Source organism: Gymnoscopelus braueri (assembly GCF_963280865.1).
Source record: "Gymnoscopelus braueri genome assembly, chromosome: 13".
Classification (NCBI taxonomy): Eukaryota; Metazoa; Chordata; class Actinopteri; order Myctophiformes; family Myctophidae; genus Gymnoscopelus; species Gymnoscopelus braueri.
Genome location: NC_137615.1, coordinates 9,596,900 through 9,619,723, shown reverse-complemented (window position 1 = coordinate 9,619,723; position 22,824 = coordinate 9,596,900). Strand labels below are relative to the sequence as shown.

The 22,824-nt window shown below is 42.1% G+C and overlaps 4 protein-coding genes across 4 annotated transcripts; all 4 read left to right on the top strand.

Moving 5' to 3' along the window:
- Window positions 1-14,010: 14,010 nt before the first annotated feature.
- On the top strand, window positions 14,011-14,385 carry LOC308098772 (histone H2B-like; the record flags this gene model as incomplete). Its single annotated transcript, XM_080447203.1, has 1 exon — window positions 14,011-14,385. The coding sequence occupies one exon, from the start codon at window positions 14,011-14,013 to the stop codon at window positions 14,383-14,385; it is 375 nt and encodes a 124-aa protein (XP_080303329.1).
- Window positions 14,386-16,062: 1,677 nt separating this feature from the next.
- On the top strand, window positions 16,063-16,695 carry LOC308098741 (histone H1-like; the record flags this gene model as incomplete). The annotated part of the gene is made up of 1 exon (XM_080447172.1): window positions 16,063-16,695. The coding sequence occupies one exon, from the start codon at window positions 16,063-16,065 to the stop codon at window positions 16,693-16,695; it is 633 nt and encodes a 210-aa protein (XP_080303298.1).
- A 1,181-nt stretch (window positions 16,696-17,876) lies between these two features.
- Window positions 17,877-18,260, top strand: LOC308098761 (histone H2A-like; the record flags this gene model as incomplete). Its single annotated transcript, XM_080447192.1, has 1 exon — window positions 17,877-18,260. The coding sequence occupies one exon, from the start codon at window positions 17,877-17,879 to the stop codon at window positions 18,258-18,260; it is 384 nt and encodes a 127-aa protein (XP_080303318.1).
- Window positions 18,261-19,131: 871 nt separating this feature from the next.
- Window positions 19,132-19,545, top strand: LOC308098791 (histone H3.2; the record flags this gene model as incomplete). The annotated part of the gene is made up of 1 exon (XM_080447222.1): window positions 19,132-19,545. Exon 1 carries the CDS (start codon window positions 19,135-19,137, stop codon window positions 19,543-19,545), a length of 411 nt encoding a protein of 136 aa, XP_080303348.1. The 5' UTR covers window positions 19,132-19,134.
- Between the last annotated feature and the right edge of the window lie 3,279 nt (window positions 19,546-22,824).

Genomic DNA, 22,824 nt, shown 5'->3' with positions numbered 1-22,824 from the left:
AAAATCAACCATCAGCTTATTATACTTTTCATTTTGCTCTTGATTTAATAATTTGGATTTATATTTAAAGAAAAAACTCAGCCGTTCTTTCATTGCTTCCCATAATTCAATATACGATTTAGTGAAGACATTTAAACTTTTAGTAATTATAATTTCCTTTTTTAATTCCGCTAATACATCATTATTCTTTAAACAACTTATATTTAATTTCCAAAACCCTTTTTTTCCCGTTTTTCCACAAATCAGGGATACTTCCACTGCCAGATGATCGGAATTGACCAACGCCCGCGTTTTATACATTATAGGGGTAAAACCTTCAGAGATATATATACGGTCTATCCTCGTTTTTACTTTCTTGTCAAAGCGAGTGAAGGCCACCGCTGTCGGATGCAACATCCTAAAAACATCACTCACCCCACAGAAATCGCTCATTTTTTTAAGAGCCAAGCCTTCTCTGCTTTGCCGGTGACCAACTGGCAAGACAGGAATTCTATCTTTAACGTCTGTATATGCGTTAAATATTTACAATTCTCATTTTTACATTTTTATAAATACAGTCCAAAAGTAAAATTTGCCCTGGGATAATTTCTCATTTTTTTTATAATTTCAGCTTTTCCTTTAAAAAATATACCAACACCATCAGCCATGTCATTGCCTATAGATATTACAGCAGTTCCCCTTTCCCACATGCCAGATACATCAATAATGTCCTCCTGAGTAGTGAGACGCATCTCCTGCGTACATAACACATCACACTCAGTGTTATTAAGAATGTTCATCTTCGTTTTTCTATTCAAAGCATATTTTAGCCCTCTCACGTTACAGGTCATTATTGATAGCTTGGACATGTTAAAATGTTGGTACTATGCAGAGAATCATTTTCTCCTATGTTTTTTGTCCACATTTGCCAGAGGCGACGGCTGTCGCTTCTGGCCATTGTTAACACTCACTTGCCCCTCGCATTGTGGCTCAGGTTCCAGCATTTGCCTCCCTGGCAGCTCTTCTGCAGCCACGGCCAGGGAGGTCTCCTCCCCATCGCTGGAGTCTAACTCGCTGCTGTTGCTTGGCTCCTCACTGGCCGAATCATACTCGGACTCCTCGTCGTGCTCCTCCTGCTGTTGCTCGTCGATCATCCTCTCATCCCCCACCCCGGAGGAATCCGACCAGGGCGGCAGGATGTCTTTGACAGCCTTTTCCAGTTGTTTGACAGCCTCCTCCGTCTCCGCAGCGGCTGCAGCCTCTGGGTGTTGATGATGACGGGGTTGCTGCTGGTTCCCCCCATGAGCAAAGGCCCCTCTGGAGCTGGATGCGGCTTCCATCACGCGGGCTGCGGCGAATCTGCCTCTCCCACGACCTCTCCCAGGCCCTTTGCCAGGTACCTGCTGCCGTTTCACCCCCGCTGCAGGCTCGGCTCTGCCAGGCACCTCAGATGTTACTGCGTCTCCTCCTAGCTCCTCCTCTGCGCTCGGAGTGGCACGGTCTGGCTCCGGCTGCAGGGTGCTGCTCTCCTCCTCTCTGTCCGCCAACTGTGGAGTGGTGGCTCCGCCTTCTCTCGGTGTGGCCAGGTCAGGCTCCGCCTGCAGGGTGCTGCTCTCCTCATCGCCGTCTGCTGGCTGTGGAGTGCTGGCTCCGTCTGGTAGAGTCACTTGCCTGCTGCTCCGCAGCAAATCAATGACTCGTCTCTGCTGCTCCTGGGCTTGAGATTTTCTCTGCTCTCTCGCCTTGTTGCTGTATGATTTGGGGCACTGGAAAAAGGAGTGCCCTCGCTCTCCACAGAGGGTGCACACCGCATCATTCTGACAGTCCTTTGACTTGTGGCCCAGATTCCCACATCTCCTGCATTTTACCTTCTGACAGGCTCTGACTTGATGCTCCGTGCTGTTGCAGATGAAACATCTCACCACCTGCCCCGGGTAGGTAACCTGGCCGTTGTATGGGCCCAGGGAAACAGAGCTGGGCAGAGACACCCTTTGGTTGTTGGCGTCTCGCCTGATGTCCACCTTGTACTTCCGGACTCCATACCAGATTCCAAACTGATCAACTGGTTTATATGCCTGCCCAAGGATATTACAGTACCTTTTCAGATACAGCTCCACATCATGGTCTGAGACCCGACCGGTCCAGAACTTAACCACAACATTGACTGTGTCAATACTGACAGAGGACTCGATGGACCAGTCCTTCCATTTGTCCTCTTGCATGTCAAAGGCATATTGCTCCAGGAAGCGTCGCTTCAAGGAAAAAACATAGCTCAAACTCGCGCCTGTTTGGCAAGTCAATGAAAGAGTATATGTCCTTCGCACTCACAAGATTAGATTTAAAGAGCAGTTCCTTGCCCACGTACTCCCGTGTGGGGGGGTTCTCCTCCCCGGTATATTTCAACCTTGCCCAGTTATGGACAAACTGGGAGGCGAAAGCTGCTGTCATGTTGGACATTTAGCCAGGGCTTCCCTTTCCTCGACCAAAAAGGTCCTTGCAGCTGAAGTATCGGATGGAGACCGCAGACACCACAGGTGCCCGCGGCCTTATTTACTGTCAAAGCTCAGAACTAGAAAATTCCTCCCTTGCCGCGGCCAGACATTTTCGCTTTAGTAGTAGAAGTTACTGAAGTGAATGGATTTAATTGGATTTAAACATGATGGCTTTTTAATACCTGAAATAACAATAAAATCTGCACACCAGAATGCTTCTCCCTTCGTGGGTAGACCTTACGACCTTAAGGTAGTAAGGTCTGAGTAAGAGCCTCCCAGAAACGTTACCAATAAAAATACCCACGAAGGGAGAAGCATTCATTGTCACGGGGCAACCCGTGCCCTATAGACATTAATGAGGAACTTTACATGCACACACTGCACAACTGCTTCCCAATGCATTTACCAGCAAGCCGGCTGGGAACAGTATTTAGTAGTGTTGTATTACATGTGTCCTTATATGGATATATCTGAAGACATTCTAACACTCAGTGACTGAAAGGGTTTTTAGATGTTTATTGATTGACACTGTGGGCAAGTTGAATTGTTTGGGGGGGTCACCTGTCTCTCCTCTGCAGTGCTGGCAATCCTGTTGATTGGAATGGGCCAAGCACTGTAGAGGAGGAGGGTGTGTGTTTATGTTGGTATTATATTTTGTCTTTAGTTAATAATTGGTGAATGAATTGGTGCCTGGGAAACATTGTAATGAACATATTTGACTTACTTCATTATGACATAATTTTGGACAATATCTCACTGGCATTTAGTTTGGTTATCAATTTATTAACTCTAAGCAAAGAGAGGGGGGAATTATGTGATTGTCCGCAGTGAGAACTAATGATCAATGTTGCTACATTTTGCGAGAGAAATAAGCAACTAAACAAGGTACATGAAAACAGCCCCACATGAGCACTAAAGCCTGTACATCGGTAGGCGTTGTGAGCCTGTAGATCTGCTAATTTCAAGAAAATATTGGGGGGGAAAAGCATTGTTTAAGAGACATGGATAAAAACATGTAACAGTCTTGTGCACAGTGCAACAAAAAGCACCAAATGGATGAAAGCCCATTCAACACAAAGACTAGACAGACAACAGCCGCAAGCATTGGGTGTGAGTTTTAGATACATAGATATAGTCCGTGAGCCAGGACCCCAAATATGGGGTCATCAGTACCATCTGGGGGGAATAATTCTCATAGTGATTTTTGGGTAGGTATACACCCCTAGAGCTAGGAAAAATGTGATAGCCTTGCATCGGTGGTAGCTATCTGTGTGTTATCACTCCTTTTATAACCACAAGCCAAAACACAGTTTTCAAAATCCGAATGAAGCATTCTACTTCAAACTGATGGTTATCTCTTATTATTGACCCTCTCTCTCTGAAAAATGGTTGGGATAAAGCTCAGACTAGATATTGTTCAGAAAGGTTGTTAAAATTAGCATATCTAGAATATTTTTCTATTACAGGCAGTGACAACATAGTGACTATATGTGACATAAGATGTACTTCGGTTTTAATGAAAGATGGAACACAAAGGGTTCCTTTGTAAATTACCTAAAGATTTAAAACCATGTTTACATACATAGATTCTAAGGAAATGTATTATGAAATTCAATAAACAGAATATAGTGCAAGTGTGTAAGAAAATATCCAAAATGGACACTAAACACACGCCTGGAAATTTTTTACTTGTAACCGCTTGTCTTAGAATACCTCTGTGTAATACCTCTTTTTTTTTAGGGTTTTCATATGTGTAGAATCCATTCCTGTTTTTTTTTATATCAGGCCAATCATGTCAAAGGTCAGGTCAAGGTTAAATTTGACCTTTCATTCAATTTGTTTTGTGAAAAGTGTCATTAACATGTCACTAGAACTGATATTCATAATAACCTGAATGTAAAATGATATAATCTAACGGCAAATATGTATCTTTTGCAACTACATCTGTATTCTCCAACCCACATCCTGTTCTACATCATCCTTAGAAGTATCCTCCTTATTGACATCACTCCTCATCTGTAGCATGAACATATCATCAGTAACCATCTTCACCAGAGCAGTTACAGTACATCAGTGATGTACTTCTCACTCTCTGTGCCCTACATTGATATTGCACCATGTCACATAGCTCTGACGGTGCTGGGTCACCCTTAGCAATGACAGGAACAGGAATATCCTGGATCTCCCATCCACATTTTGTGACATCAAACGACTTGTCAGGTGGAGCTTGGTGGTCTGCCACTTTCCACAACATCACTTGTAAATGAGCCCACATGTGGTGCAACAGGTTGGTCGGTGTTGGAGGAAGGGCCATTGACTTGTGGCAACCACCTCACCCAGCACATCAGGGTAGCCTGGGAAGTTCCCTGCCAGCAAAGTGTTGTGTGCTCTGATCTTTCCTTTGCCATACATATAAGACTGTCCCATCACAATGCTCCATCTGTACTTTACACTGTATGTCCACCTGATACACCCCAATACACCAACAGGACAAGAACATCAGTTAAATCACTGAGCATGTGTATCACACCCTTTCCAGAGATGGCTGCATCAGGGATATAGGAAATCATGGTGATGTCTGCCTCATCATGACTAAATGCAGTATCTATCGTCAGCACTGAAGGTGTACAACATGCTCAACGGCTTCTGCTTAATGTTCTTACTCTTCATGATGACATCTCATATGGGTGATCTTTCTGTGTGTGAGGATACACCCCAATATTTTATGACCAAGACACACCAGTGCTTCAACTCTCTACTGTTTCTGCACATTTTGGGGAAGGCTTCAGTCCACTCCACTCACATGCATCATGACAGCATCTTTCCTGATCGTTATGGCAGTCTGCTCCCCAGACTGGTGAGCAGAGACAGTGATCTAGAATCCATCATGGTGCTGACAGACAAGGTCTAGCTTAGCCTCTATGGCATGGAGCACATGCATCTTCGGCAGGCACTGGGTTAGATATCAAGCACACTGCACATGGCCAGCACGGAAGAAGTGCTTCAGTCATGTGCTTCATGAGAGAAAAGGTGAAGTTAATGTCAATGTGTCTCCCTGCACATTCAAACTGGTGGATGTGAAGTGTAGGAAGAAGTTGTCTACCCACTGTCAGCCAGTAGGATGGAAATGCGCAGTGTCCAGGTAGGCTACTGCTGTATCTGTTCAAATGTCTTTGGCCAAGTTGAGAGAAACCACTTCAAGAGTGCTGCTGACTCAGGACTGACCACTGAACTTGCCTGTCATGTTCTGCAACCACATGCATTTCCACTTCCAGTGCTGAACCTTGCATCAGTTTTGCAATGCAGCTGAAGAATTACTGTATAACATGCATCCCACCGGGATGCACAATTACATTATAGAGCTTTTCTGGCTGATTCCATACCTGCAAGGTGTCAACAAACGGCTCCATGTCAATTGTGAGGTGAATAGGGCCTACTGTATATGTCAACCAGTGACCATATCTGCTGCCTGCTTGGACACCTGGTTGGACGATAAGGTGCAAGAGAGACCTTGACCTGACCTTTAGCACATAGGCCAAAGACTGACCAGCAAGTGAAAATATAACAGTAGAAATAGATTCTACACCTATGAACGCCCCCCACGCCCCAGGTCCCCATATGAATCACCATAAGTTCACAGATTCCCTCAAACAACTGCAATATTTTGTTGTTTTTAACAGAATTTAGTACAATGGAACATCACCATGGGATGGACACCATCTTTGATTTGGCAATAGATAATTAACTGATGGTAATTTCACTGATTCAGCCATATTTCTTGAACCCTAAAACCTAGTTTTAGACACCAAAACCACCTTTCTAGGTTGAACAGTATCATAAAGCCATTTAAGCTCATGGCAGTCATATTGGACGCCATCTTGAAAATGATGGCTTTACGAGAAATATAATTTCTTAGATTTTATGTTGTTAAGCATGCCTAGACGTACCAGAACCAATTGAAAAACCTTTTGTATATTTTTTGGGGGGGGTTAATAGTTAACCTGACACCGTCAAATGGAAGAAGCTTGCGACACACATTTGTTTCACAGCCTACTTCCCATCTGAGACTCCGGTCGCAGAATCGATGACAGACAGTTTTTCTTTTTTTCAAGCTACTAGGCAGGTGATTGGATGATCCCGCCCCTAGCAGCCGCTGATTGGTTCGGACACGCAGTGTTCGGGCATGCTTACTCCCTGCGCAATCCCAGACCTCCCTGAAATCAAATGCAAATGAGATTTCCGGAGGGAGGGGGTTTACCAGGCTAGTTAATAGTATGTTTTCATAGATTGACCCATGTCATTTTCGCGTAGTGTTATAAAATAAAATGCATGATAGCACCCATAAAGCTACCATTGGTGCAAGGCTATCACATATTTTCTAACTCTAGACATGCATACCTTGACAAAAATCACTATGAGCATTATTCCCCTCAGATGGTACTGACCAACCCCCCTGGCTCACGGACTAATAAGGCTACCCATGCAATCAGGGTGATTGTCTGCAAATTAAATATGGTAATTTGACAAACAATTATATTGATTGGTATGTATATTACATGCGAACATATATATATATATAATCATATGATCGAATATGTGCATGATGTGTAAGAGAGAACATTAAGTGATACATACGAAAATATAATTAATGTAAAAAATAGAAACTCTGCAGGATAGCCAGTACCTCACGAGAAGGGGTGCAGGGGCAGGCGGGTTCCGCTCAACAGGAGGAGTTGGATGTAGGTGTAACTACAACTTCATTGCCACGTTCACAACTACAGTCCCCACAGTGGAGCGTTGTTGTGAGACCTAGACCACCAGTGGTGACAACCAAACTGGTGAGTGTGTTAGCTACTCGGTTTTCCCCTAATATCGATGCGGTTACACCTCGGGATTATTTATTGGAGAAATTGGGTAGTAAGACAGTGACATGTCGTAAGATCGAGTCGCCCCACAGCAGCTTCGGTTCGTTTCACATTACCACTGAATGTAATAATGTTGATATGTTCGATCCCAAACTGTGGCCCGCCCCGCAGGGACGCAGGTCCGCCACTATTTTGAGGCTTGTGGGCCCAAGGCTACTGGCAGCGGGGGGAGGAAGGGGGGGGGGGGTGAACTGAAGTGCCTAGGTACACCTGCAGTTCTGCTTGAGAGCCAGTCTGCGTCTACATCTGTGGGTGATATGAATACACTAATCTCTCTATGGACATCTGTGCTGTGTCTTACAATGTGCAAGGGCTGCGTGTTGGCCACAGTGACGCTGATAAATCATGTTGTGTTGTTGCGGACAAACTGTTGGAAGGATGTGACGATTTGTGTGTCCAGGAGTCTTGCGTTCTTGGTTAAACAAGAATCGACCTCCGAAGTTTTAGTGGTATGAGGGAGGATTCCATGGGGAGTTGCCACTCTGTGGAACAAAAAACATGACCAGTTGACCTAGATTGGGAGTTGACTGGGCTATTGGGATAGAGCTGTACTGTAATGGTAAAACGTTAATAATTGTGAATGTTTATACACCTATGAGTGCTATCAAAATGAGGATGACTATTTTTTTAATCTTCTGTATTGGTTTTCCCTGTATATAGCCTCTTATATGCATTTGGTGATCTGACTTGTTTCTGTTGTCCTTAATTAATAAAAAAAAACATTGATCAAAACAAATTAAAAATGAGGATAAGTATCTCAGTAGAATGGCATTCATTATGTATTTTATTCAGGATAATCCTTCCACCTGCATCTATGTTGTCGGTGACATGGATGCTGATGTAACTGATGCGAAATCTTTATTTGGTAATCATTTAATGGATTTCTGTTCAGACAGTGGATATATTTTATCTAGCAAGGTATGTTTTTACCTGAGAATATTTCTACTTATATCAGCGAGGCTTGGCACACTACTTCCTGGCTTGATCACTGCCTCTGTACAGTAGATGCTCATGACTATTGATACAATGGAAATAGTTTATGATCTGGCTACCACTGACCACATTCATACACCTCATATGAATACAGGCAATTTACCTGTGTTGCCTGTGGATAACAGCATGAGTGCTGGGGAAATAGATTGGTCTAAATTGACCAACAAAGATCTGGATAAATAGCACAGCAATACAATTATAACATACTAATAATAATGATGATCCAGTCTGCCTCCGTGCATCAAACAGTCAACAGCAGGTCCACTGCATTAGAGGAGTGGGACACAGCAGCAGACAAGAGGAATAAATCACTGGATAAGCTCAGACCATCAAATGTCTTTATTGACAAGGTGTTAAGTATACAGGTGACTGACGTTTGGATGTCAAGTGCATCTTCATCAGAGTCATATAGAACAGAGGTTAAGCAGGTTCTTTAAAAGGCTGTGAGTGACAGGCAGTCCTTTCAATTAGTGAATGTCTGAAGTTGATCAATCATGAGGTGTGAAGTGCAGTATTCTGCACGAGGCAACTTCACTGAGAACGTGTAACAGTATTCATCAAGCTTACAAATTATTAAGAGGGTGTCTGATGCCAAAATAACGGCCTGGCCTATGCATGAAAAAATATCCATGCAATTTTGTTTATGCTTAAAAAGGTAAAAAGAAAAAATCCAGCCCAAATACATGAATGAAATTGAAAAATCACAATACATAGAAATAGGGGCCAAGAAAAGCCAGGCCAGATACATGGATGAAAAAAATACACCTGAGAAAATGAATAGGGCATAATGGCAGAATAAAGATTTATCACAATACATAGAAAATATTAATAATAATAATAGGAGCCAGGCAGGAACAAGGCCTAATATGTGGATGCAAAAACAACACCCCTGTGAAACAGGACAATATGGCAACATTAATGATAGAATAATGTTTTGAATATAAGCATTATACTGTTGTGAGATGCTTAAATCAAGGAACACTATTCTGGTGGGAACATTTGCTGGAAAAAAAATGCTGATCTACAAGCTCACAATATGCTGCACAGCTTCTCGCTCTGAGCTTGTAGATCGGCTATTTTCAGCAAAGAGGTTTTGTAGAGCAAAAAAAGAGCAGACCAAGTACAGGCCCAAAGGTCCAGTTTGTTTACTACGTTTCTGTGTCCCCCCCCCCCTGCTGTAGCTCTTACAACACTGGTTCTCATTGTGTGGTTCCAGGGGGTCCCCAATAACATGAGTTAGTTAATATAGCATAAATATCAGTTTAACCACTTAAACCCAACATCATACTTAGGCTATTCTACAGGTCACCATTCTGCAAGCTCACAGCACGTCACTGTCCTGTAGCAGCTACAGCTGAGGGAAGTCACAGAGTGGGGCTTTAGGCCTACTAGTGTAGTCGGGTCAAGCCTCAGGACCAGCAAGTCTTTATTACCATAGAGCAGTGGTTCTCAACCTGGGGGTCGCAAGGGGTCCCCAAATAATTTGGAGGGGTCACCAGATACTTTTCTGAATTTTCCAAAACAAATAATACAGTTTATACGCTATTTGTAAGCAAGACAAAAATGCTTATATGTTAAATACTTGACTAACTAAAATTGTACATAGCTGCTCTCCCTGTTGTATTAGAAAGAAAATGTTTATGTGTCCATATGAAGCTAAACTGGGTCATTCACACATTCCAGAGTGAAGTGGCTGTGAATGGGCGTAAGACTGGTATGGGGCGGGGCTGCAGCTTTTGGCATCGCCCACACAGTGAGGTCTGCCTGTCGTCCTTTACGTCCTCAGAACTTAGATAAATAGACAAGTCTTTGTGTACATCAGACATTCACTTCTGTATCTACTACTGAAGCAAAAATGTCTGGTCGTGGCATTTTACATTTTACATTTTAGCTATAAACCCTCTATTATATAAGATAAAAAATGATAATAGGCTTGCAGGTGTAAAAACTAGTGGTGGAGAGCGGGTTGTTGTTTTGGCCTATGCCGACGACATCACCATCATAATTAAAAATAATAAAGAGTTGAATATTATAAATGAGCACTTAGCACTATATGAAGAGGTTTCAGGTTCCAAATTAAACCACGACAAAACAGAAGGTGTCTGGTTTGGGAGGAGTGAGACAAAGCCACATTTAAATATAAAGGACACAGAAACTATGACAGTTCTGGGGGTTCAGTTTTGTAATAATTCCAGTTATGAAAAGAACTGGGATTGTAAAGATAAAGAAATAAAGGATGAATTAGAAAAATGGGAAAATAAGGCATGTTGTTATGGAACAAAGATAATAATTATAAAAACATATGTTTTGGCAAAACTGCTATTTTTGGCAACTATTTTTCCTCCTAAGGACCAGACACTGAAAAAAATAAATAAAACAATTGTTAATTTCATATGGGGAACCACTAGAGAAGTTACAAAAAGAAACCTATTATATAAGAGTAAAACATATGGAGGCCTTGGGGCTGTGGATTTGGGACTTAAACTAAAAATTTCCTTTTGTAAGCACATAGCATCTGGTTTTAAACGAAGGGCTATATGGATAGGGGAGGCACTGAGCTGGACCAAAAAGAAGGGCCGGGCAAGGAGCTCAGGGCCTTATTTTAAAATTATGTATGGTGATCTGTTGTCAAACTCTGCACACTTAAATATTGACTGGGTTGAAATGTCAAGTAAATGTATATATGGTATGATATGTGATGATTTATATGGTGGCATTTTTCCCTACAAATATCTTGATGAAAGTCAAAAGCGGGTGTGTATAAAAAATATTAGTAGTAAAAATATCTCCGAGAATAAGAGAGACGTCATGTGGCTGGTCTCTGTGAGGAGACTAGCAGTACGAGCAGTAGTCAAGTGGAGCTGCTTCGTTAAAACCGTTAAATGCCCAATACTAAACTGTGGTGCAGATGAGTCTATAGAGCACCTGCTGGTAGACTGCCCGAGATCTAGATTTGTGTGGGGGAAAATGCCACAAATTGGTTTTAAAATTAAGATAAATTACATTGCTGCCATGTATGGGGTTTTTGAGGAAAAAGTGTCTGCCTTAGAACAGGACTTTTACTGGACTATTATTTGCACTGTTATCATCAAATTGTGGAAAACCAGGTGTGCCATGGTGTTGCACCAGGAGCCTATCTCTGGAGATGTGGTCTTTAGGCAGATCACAACTGAACTGAAAAGACAAAGGGCAATTGACTTCAGAGAAAAAAGACTGAAGCCATGGCACCTACTGACATTGTGAGAAAAAAAGAGAGAAAAAAAAAATCCACTATTTTTGTATTGAAATATTTATTAATGTATATTATCATGTATTGAAATGTTTAATACGATATTTTGTAATCCTGCATACTTTGTAAACTGTATAAATTACAATAAAGTATATTAAAAAGGCAAGGGAGGAAAAGGTCTTGGGAAAGGAGGCGCTAAGCGCCATCGCAAAGTGCTCCGTGATAACATCCAGGGAATCACCAAGCCCGCTATCCGTCGTCTGGCTCGCCGTGGCGGTGTGAAGCGTATCTCCGGTCTGATCTACGAGGAGACCCGTGGTGTCCTCAAGGTTTTCCTGGAGAACGTGATTCGTGACGCGGTCACCTACACCGAGCACGCCAAGAGAAAGACCGTTACCGCCATGGATGTTGTCTATGCTCTGAAAAGACAGGGACGTACTCTGTACGGTTTCGGAGGTTAATGCTGACTTGATCTGCTCTACCAACAACCCAAAGGCTCTTTTAAGAGCCGCCCACACTTTCTTTACAGAGTTTATTCCATTATTCAAATATGAGCAATTTAAGGTAGCGAAACCTATATTTAGATTAATGTGTAGTACTTTGCCTCGTATACAGTTGCAGTATACAGAGAACTGATTCATGGACATTGTCTTGACACAATCACCTTTATCTGACTATCAACACAGTAAACGTTGAAGGTGTACAACTCACTTCAATGCACATTGAACTTGTGAAAATCTTCCAGCAAACCACGCAATAAATTCCAGGCTGATGATTAATATAACACGAATGTAATAGTTATAAGACTCTTTATATTAAGATGGGCAAACCAAGGCCCATTAGTCCAGCATTTTTCTATATTGTCTAGTCTAGACGTGACTTTATTTGTTATTTTTTTAGGACTTTAACAGTTGAATGCAGATTAAATTCACACCCACCTTTGTGTTTGAATCCCAGCTATAATGAACATGATGAAATGCGATTGTTAAAATACCAAAAGTAAAAGTACAAAAACTGTTTGAAAATAGCAGATCTACTCACAATGTGTCATGATGCCAAGCCTGTAGATCGGCTATTTTCAAATAGCTTAGGTATAAAATAGGGCTGAAGTGGTTAATGTATGTTTTATAATGTAATCATTTGTATCTGCAAAGTAACTGGTAACTTATGTTTTCGAATAATTGTAGTGGAGTAGAAGTACAATATTTGCCTCTGAGATGTAGTGGAGTAGAAGTAAAAGTACTGGAAATACTCCAATAAAGTAAAAAATCACACCCTGTGTGAAGTGGGCGGTGTCTTGCTAGCTAATCACAATAGAGCGTCGCAGTTCCCGCCCACTTCCTGTTTTTATTGGTGCCGGAAGAAAAAACTCAATGCATTTTTCCATTGATATTTCCAAAAATATTTATATCTATTAATTTAAGCCTCAAATCAAGCCATCATGACATGACATGAATCATGACCATAAACGTTTGATTCTGTGATTTTTTTTTTGTTGAAAACGGCAAAACAAAGGGTATTTATTAAATATAGTATATCATATAATTAAATATAAAATAAAAAAAAATCACAGAAAAAAAAGTTTTATGGTCATGATTCATGTCATCTCGTGATGGCTTGATTCGAGGCTTAAATTAATAGATATAAATATTTTTTGAAATGTCAATGGAAAAATGCATTGAGTTTTTTCTTCCGGCACCAAAAAAAACAGGAAGTGGGCGGGAACTGCGACGCTCTATACTGAATGGAGTCAACCAATCATGTACAAAAAATAAATACATTTATTGAAACACTCTTTATGATGGAAGAAACCATAACTTTTTTAAGTTATGGTTTCTTATATAGGGCTATGCACATGTGTCATGTGACACTGGCCAATCACAGTCCTGAATAGACTGTGATTGGCCAATCACGGTGCAGGGTTAGGCGGGGTACATTTTTGGCCAATCACAGCGCAGGATTTGTTGTACAAATATCCAAACCTTACTTATAGGGGCGGTTTCACCGCCCAAAAATACCTCCAAATTGTGATTGTCTGATTATACTGTATAAATTATGCATCGATAGAAAGTGTGTTACAAGTTACAACTGCTGTCTGGATTGAAATTGGAGCGTGGAATATAACTATTAATTCCAATTAAAACATGAATTTACCCTAAATGTTTTTATACTTTATCCTTAGTCTATATTTTAGCGGGACAAATAGATGCAGGCGGTAAAACATTATGCAGCGACAAAGACAGTGTAAAACACCTCCCTCTGTGGGTCACATAGGCAGTGGCACCAATCATGTGCTGGGAGTAGCACACCTCATTTGCATTGGCCTGGTCTAAATACTGGTGCGACGCCGGACAAACGTTACTTCTTTTCTTCATCCAAATGAGAAAGAACCATGCCTGAACCCGCCAAGCCAGCGCCCAAGAAGGGCTCCAAGAAAGCCGTCACCAAGTCCGCTGTCAAGGGTGGCAAGAAACGCAGAAAGTCCAGGAAGGAGAGCTACGCCACCTACATCTACAAGGTCATGAAGCAGGTCCATCCTGACACCGGTATCTCCTCCAAGGCCATGGGCATCATGAATTCCTTTGTTAACGACATCTTTGAGCGCATTGCCGGTGAAGCCTCCAAACTGGCTAACTACAACAAGCGCCGCACCATCTCATCCAGGGAGATCCAGACGGCCGTGCGCCTGCTGCTCCCCGGTGAGCTGGCCAAGCACGCCGTGTCTGAGGGCACCAAGGCTGTGACTAAGTACACCAGCTCCAAGTAAACTGTGGTAGTCTGCTCTAAACACAAAGGTCCTTTTAAGGACCACTCATCTTTTCAAGAAAGAGTTGATCCGCACTGTTTAAATTAGCTTTTTATTCATCTTAGAAGCACTTTTGTAATGGGTTGCTGAAGTACAAGATGACAGCCATACATGTAATGACCAAGTGACCAACGCTATTCGTATCTTCACTTGACAGATTGTGGCAATATATTTTATTAAAAAATATGTATCCTTGGTATTTTTCGGTATGGCTCGTGTAAAATGCCTATTCACAGAGCAGACAGACATCTAGACTAGCACGGTGGCGAAGTGCTACATTTATTTAGTTAATGCATAGACTTTAATTACAGATGCGTGTTCCTAAAGATGGTGAACTGCCGTGTATTAAAATGTGATTATAGCTTCAGCTTTGGCTGTCGGTTCAGACATATAGAGTTATTCTGTTAAATATTGTGTGTGTGTGTATATATATATATATATATATATATATATATATTTTTTTTTTTTACCGGGACACCAATGTATTTTCATGCCAGAGTACTTCACAGATTGTGTTGGCTAGATGTCAATTTACTCTGCTATTTACTCTAATCTATTGGATACTATAGGCATACAGACCAAAACATAGAGTCAAAAGGAATATGGGCATGATAGCATTATTTTACTTCATCCATTTTCATTCAAAACATTCTAGCTGTCAACATTTGTAATATTAAGTTAGACCTACTAGCAGTCTAGCACAGACCTCTTTCACAGCAGTCATTTTGACAGCTGAACACTGGTCATGGCATTAATTGCCATAATTAATTTAGGTGTCAGTGGTGGCCAGCTAATGTACATTAACACCTTTAACTGAAACACATGTGGTGTTTATTTTCCTCTGCTGTGCTCCTTGGCTACCGTATTCCTTTTGATAAAATTAAAGAAGATATATTGTATACCCATATTGCCATTATGAAGCAATCTGGGTATACATGTGCTATGTAAATTGCTTGTAAATAAATGGTGTGCTGTGTTTATACATTTTAAATGATGTCAAGTAATAATTATGTAATATGCCATATGTTTTGTAAATGGCACCATTGGAAAAGTGGAGCTTGCTCTCAACTGGCCATCCTCTCATAAGTCTCCATGCCACAGGGAAGGACAACAGCAGCACTGTGTTTGCAGACACTGGAAAGTTTGAAATTTAAAACAAAACGCTTTGCCAAAGAGGATCTGTTTAACTGTTGTTCCAAAGTCAGACATCTCAGCTTGATCTGCAGCAAATAAGGAAGTGGATATTCTATGTTTAAACTATTTTAAACGACAAATGACAGAGGAAAGCTGGCAAACTCCTCTCCTTGTAATGGTGTATATGTGAGGTTTTTAACGTCTCCAAACAAAACGCAGGAGTCCTCAGCGCTCCACATGATTTGATTACGAAGTGAAACTTGTCTGCTATCTGCTCCATTTGTTGTTTTGACTTAAATCCATTTCTCCGTCTGTATTTTATCTGGTTTTAGTTGTGGAGAAAACACAAGTGTCTCAGTATTCTGCTGCACACAGAGCACTGACCCAGTGGGTTGAGTCTACATGGTTCTCACACATCCTTTAAGTTCCACCCCCTCCTCCTCTATTCCATCAGTCTCTACTTAGCATTTAGTTCAGTGCATCTGAAACACCAACCAGAAGACAATGGCAGAAGTCGTTCCAGCCCCAGCTACCTCCCCGGCTAAAGTAGCCAAGAAGAAGACCGCGGCCAAGCCCGTTAAAGTCGGTCCCAGCGTCCAGGAGCTCATCGTCAAGGCTGTGAGCGCCTCCAAGGAGAGGAGCGGCGTGTCTCTGGCCGCCCTCAAGAAGGCTCTAGCCGCCGGTGGCTACGACGTGGAGAAGAAAAACAGCCGCGTCAAGATCGCCGTGAAGAGCCTGGTGGCAAAGGGCACCCTGCTCCAGACCAAGGGTACCGGCGCGTCTGGATCCTTCAAGCTTAACAAGAAGACAGAAGAAAAGGTAAAGAAACCCGCTAAGAAGACAGTCAAACCCAAGAAGCCGGCTGCCAAGAAACCCGCCGTGGCAAAGAAATCCCCCAAGAAGGCAGCAGCCAAGAAGCCCGCAGCCGCTAAGAAATCTCCCAAGAAGGTAAAGAAGCCCGCAGCTGCAAAGAAACCAGCAGCCAAGAGTCCCAAGAAGGTGGCCAAGAGTCCCAAGAAGGTGGCCAAGAGTCCCAAGAAGGTGGCGAAGCCCGCTGCCGTTAAGAAAGCACCAGCAAAGAAGGCAGCCAAGCCCAAGGCGGCAAAACCCAAGAAGACAGCCGCTAAGAAGAAGTAAACATTCACATAGCAACCTGTACATCCCACAAAGGTTCTTTTAAGAGCCACCCACAACTTTATTTAAAGAGTTCCCTTTTCTATTGTTTTATGTCTTGGCACTGACATTTATTAACTCAACTGAGCAAAGAGAGTGGGGCGGATTATGTGATTGTCAGGAGTGAGAACTAATGACCAATGTTGCCAGATTGAGAGAGAAATGAGCAACTAAACAAGGTCTATGAAACTAGCCCCAAAAGAGGCCTCACGAGCGCTAAAGCCTGCACACAGGCGTTGTGAGCTTGTAGATCGACTATTTTCAAGAAAATTGGGGGTGGGGTAATATATATAATAAATAAATATAAATGTGCATGCATATTCAATATGAATTCCCTAATTAACTTGGCATATATCTACATGCTAATACATCACACCGAAACGGCATTATGTTCAACAAACAGTTTTACTTTGGATTATATTACAACTTAATAACATTAATTATAACAATTGTATTAACAATGTAATATTGTCACACGTCACTCTAAAGTCCCAGTCATGTTTTAAAATGTGTTCATCATTACAATGGACCCTATTCACAGCAGCCTGTTCATGTTTGTTAGTTGTGCTTTTTATTTAGCTTGACCACTAATACTGACAATGTTATTTTAGTAGCACTATATACAGATGCCAGATTTAAAGCTTTAAAGTTATACTTTGTAGCACCAAATCATTGTCCTTTACTTATGCGACCATTTACCATGTCGTCTCTGATTATACACTTTGTAAAATAAATCACCCATGAAGAGATGACTGATAACTGTCTAAAACTGGTCATTGACTGAGAGACGCCGTCTTTCTCTGATTGGTCTCTGGTCAGGAACCTCCTTGTTTGGGGAGGAACCACAGTTTAGACTGGGAGGAACCGATCACGGCACGAGTCTAGTGCTGATTGGTGGGGCGCTCATACACAGTCAGCCCGCGCTCTCATTCATGGTCAGGAACCTCCTTCTCTGGGAGGAAACGTTCACGCCACTAGTAGTGATTGGAGGGGCGCTCATACACACTCACCCCGCGCTCACACTCATATTTATGATTGGTGGGGCGCACACAGACAGCACTGAGTTGAAGATATAAAAAGTTTCGTCGTGTTCCTATCCTCCAGCACATTTCTTCGTAGTCTATCTCAAGAAATAAAATAGGAAAATGTCAGGACGAGGCAAAACCGGAGGGAAGTCCAGGGCGAAGGCCAAGACCCGCTCATCTCGTGCCGGACTACAGTTCCCTGTCGGTCGTGTTCACAGGCTGCTGCGTAAAGGCAACTATGCCCAGCGTGTCGGTGCCGGCGCCCCGGTCTATCTGGCGGCGGTTCTCGAGTACCTGACCGCCGAGATCCTGGAGCTGGCTGGAAACGCTGCCCGCGATAACAAGAAGTCTCGCATCATCCCCCGTCATCTCCAGCTGGCCGTCCGCAACGACGAGGAGCTCAACAGGCTGCTGGGTGGAGTGACCATCGCTCAGGGCGGTGTGCTGCCTAACATCCAGGCTGTTCTGCTCCCCAAGAAGACTGAGAAAGCCGCCAAGAAATAAATCTGCGTTCAACGTACCCCACAAAGGCTCTTTTAAGAGCCACCCACTCTTTCAATCAAAGATTAATTCTATTCCATTCTATATAGACCGTATGTGCACAGTTTATATAAACTGACTGCATAATGCTGTGGTGTAAAGTAAGCCAATACATTAAACCCAAATACTGTATTTATGTACTATCCAGCATTAGTCATTTATTAGACGCTTTTATCAATAAGTGCATTCAACATAGGTAGGGAATGAAACTACTAATCGCCAGAAGCATTATTTTGTATGTTTTTTATTTATTTTGCTGGAGTATTTTCAATACTTTACTTCTACTCTAGTCTACTGCATAACAGGCAAATACTGTACTTTTACTCCACGATTATTTGAAAACGTACTAGTTACTTTGCATATTGTATTATAAAACCTACATTAACCACTTCAGCCCTATTTTATACATAGGCCATTTGAAAATATCTGATCTACAAGCTCATTAAAATGACCACGTTAATGAGTGTTACATTTTAATGTAATTAAGACAAGATATGCCTACTTATAATTCTTATTCACCATAATCATGTTGTTTTGTCACTCAAGGAGAAATGTTTATTTATTTGCCCCATGTCATAAAACACAAAGCAATGTATTTTCACTTTAATGTAAACTAGTATTCATAGTATTATCTATTACAGCAGCTCAGTATGAAGTTTGTAAGAGATCCCCTCCTCCAATCGGTACCAGTGACGTATGGTACCTCCCCAAATAAGGAGGTTCCTGGCCGCTGACCAATCAGAGAACGACGGCGTCTGAAGAAGCGCTAATAAAAGGCAGCAGTTTGCGCCGTTCCTACATTACTACTCTCTCAACCTCGTTCAGACTCAGAGACGCCATGGCAAGAACCAAGCAGACCGCTCGTAAGTCCACCGGTGGCAAAGCCCCCAGGAAGCAGCTCGCCACCAAGGCAGCGCGTAAGAGCGCGCCGGCAACCGGTGGAGTGAAGAAGCCTCACCGTTACAGGCCTGGTACTGTGGCTCTGAGAGAGATCCGTCGTTACCAGAAATCTACCGAGCTGCTGATCCGTAAGCTGCCCTTCCAGCGCCTGGTGAGGGAGATCGCCCAGGACTTCAAGACCGACCTGCGCTTCCAGAGCTCCGCCGTCATGGCGCTCCAGGAGTCAGCCGAGGCTTATTTGGTCGGTCTGTTTGAAGACACCAACCTGTGCGCCATTCACGCCAAGAGGGTGACTATCATGCCCAAAGACATCCAGCTGGCCCGTCGTATCCGCGGAGAACGTGCTTAAACTACTCTGTCACTATCATAAACTCAACGGCTCTTTTAAGAGCCACCCACTTCTTTACTAAAGAGACCTTTCCACTAATAGATATTTTGTAATTTAACTTTTTTGTGTAAAAAAAAAAAGTCCGCACGATCCTGGAAGACCAACTCTCACTCCCCCCAAATGTATATGATTATTTATCTATTATGAAACTCCCACAAATGCACTAATATGGACACAAACAGAAAAGTTTGTGTAAATGAAAACAAATCAACGCCTTTATGAAATTAGTGTTTAAATTCAAATTTATTTGCAATTGGTAAAAAAAAATGGGTGTGAACACAGGTTTTGCATAGACTGATAACATGATTGATCTCTGCTTCCCCTAGCCTACTGTATGGAATTTGTACAAATCAGAGTTGTAGAGTAACTAAGTACATTTACTCAAGTACTGTACTTAAAAACAATATAGAGGTATTTTACTTGATTTTCAATACTTTTACTTCTACTCCACTACATCTCAGAGGCAAATATTGTACTTTTACTCCATTACAATTATTTGAACACTTTAGTTACTAGTAACTTTGCAGATATAAATTATTATATTATAAAACATAATACCTTAACCACTTTAGCCCTGTTTTTTAAGAGGCTTTTAGAAAAAGTGTCGCATCGCGAGGCGTTGTGAGCATGTAGATCGGCTATTTTCAAACATTTTAGTACTTTTACTTTTGGTACTTTAAGTATATTAAATTTACTTGTAACAGAGTATTTCTACATTGCAGTATTGATACTTTTACTTAAATAGAAAATGTGAGTACTTTTTCCACCACTGGTACAAATACATAAATAATAGCCGTTTCTCACTTAAGGCTAGTGATATCAGATTGTTTCCATCATGGAAAATGATCACCGCAGAGTTAAATGTAACGTGATTGACATATGCTGGTGTAATGGGTGTAGTGCAGTCAAATGCGAAATACAATTGAAAATGTCCAATACTGTGTGTGTGTGTGTGTGTGTGTGTGTGTGTGTGTGTGTGTGTGTGTGAGTGTGTGCGTGCGCGTGTGTGTGTGTGTGTGTGTGTGAGTGTGTGCGTGCGTGTGTGTGTGTGTGTGTGTGTGTGTGTGTGTGTGTGTGCGTGCGCGTGCGGTTGTGTGTTTGTGTGTGTGTGTGTGTGGCTCTACCAGTGATTCTCAACCATTCTAATTTGAAGGACCCCCAGTTTGACAGGTATTAAGCTAACAAATAGGGTCCATTTGTACACTCTCAGAGTTACAGACCCATAAGGGTCCATTTGGTTCCTAACTATCCATCATTTAGCTGGGGACCCCCTGTAACTCCCCACTTGGGAGAACCAATGGTATACGCAATTGTCATCTAGGCTATACAACTATTAGGCCCAGGCACGGACTGGCACAGAAAATCGGCCCTGGCATTTGTGATCTCCACCGGCCCATAGCGGGGGTCGGCCGCGCGCGGAGCGCCCGGGCGCCGAAAAATTGTGGTTAATTGGCAAAAAATTGCTTGAAATTTTGTTTTTTGGTGACTTTATTTCGGTTTTAATGTTGGCCGCGGCCCCAGACTGCCCAGCCCTTCTGGCATCTGCCAGAAGTGCCAGACCGTCCAATCCGGGCCTGATTAGGCCTGAATAAAATGTCCATTTGAGGAAACTGTAAATGGAAGAACACATACCTGATGTCACACTGCTGTTGAGTGCAACCTTCCTTTTAAAGGTAATTTACACTTTCCCATGGCAACAAGGAAGAATTTTTGATGGTGTGGTGTGACTGAGAATGAGGAAATTCGACATCTAACCCTGGCATCAACAATGAACAAAACATTCATGTTTGTCAGCATCACAACGGCCTCTAGCTTCCTCCTTTTCCCAAAGCATCACTCCAGTGCAGGCTACGAGAGAGAGGTTGATACTGTAGTGAATGAAGGCAGATGGCTGTTCGTATAATGTATTTGGAAATTATTCTACTTTTATCCGGGGCTGTTTGCACTTGTATTCAGCTTATATCTTATTTCACCAATGTTCAGTAGTTTTACACACAGGGCAAACTTTGTAGCACTGTGTTTACTATTCTCACATCATTGTCAAAAATCATTAAGAAAACAAAAATGTCACCCTGTTTTAGGAACTCATGTCATACGCCTTGGCTATGGATGCTTTCAGAACAAAGATGCTAGAATGTATCTGACTCTGGATGATGATGAGATGGGTTATGTAGATTTCAAGAAAGGACAGGTCATCTGGGACAGCCGGATCCCACATGCCTCCCTTGTGCCTACCTGGCTTTCCCAGTCTGCATTGGGTGCCAGAGAAGAGTGCAGACACAGAGTAACGACTTGGATGCATAGATGCAAATCAGGCTTAACCTATGTCAACTGTAAGTGTTTTTTTGTTTTTTATCAACAGGTCACTGATGGGGTCCACTGAATATCCACTGTTACGAGAGACACTGTTTCATTTCATGACGATTAAAATGTATTATTTGGTATTATAGCTGCCCCTGAAACTGTGATCTACTCCAAAGATGAAGTGATGGAGGAGGTGGAGAACACTCTCATCTGCTTTGTCAACCACTTTTTCCCTCCTTTCATCAAAGTAAAGTGGACTAAGGATGACGTGGAAGTCCCTGCAGACGATTCTATGGTCCGATACCTGGGAAACCCTGATGGGACCTTCCGTCACATCTCCACCCTGCGCTTCACCCCTCAGGAAGGAGACATCTATGCCTGCACTGTGGAGCAGGAGGCCCTGCAGGAGCCTGAGACTAGGTTCTGGGGTGAGAACTCAAAATGTTTATATCCAACTGAACAAATGAATTCATATTGCCAAATCATCATTTCACTTCTCTTTATGTTATAATGAACACCTGTATTCTACAAGCAAAGCATTGATGAGCATGATCTTAATGATCAAAGTTGGCAAGTAACCCTGGATGAAACTGTCTTATTTTGTTCACAGACGCTGACATAACTGTCAGAAGTTATAGTCCAACTGTCTTCTTTGGAGTTGGTCTGGCTTTGGGACTTCTGGGCATTGCTATTGGAACATTCTTCTTTGTTAAAGACAAGCTTTCAAGCTGAAATTCCATAATAATAATAAAACTTTATTTGTATAGCACTTATTTAAACAAAGTTACAAAGTAAGGAGTGAAGAGACAATTCTAAAGTACTTCCGTGTTTGTGAACTGCTAAAACGTTGTACTGTATTTCTCTTTTTCATGGGGAAATTATATTGACACTGGTTTGGATTACATTTCTATTACACCGGCCTTAGTGAAATGTATC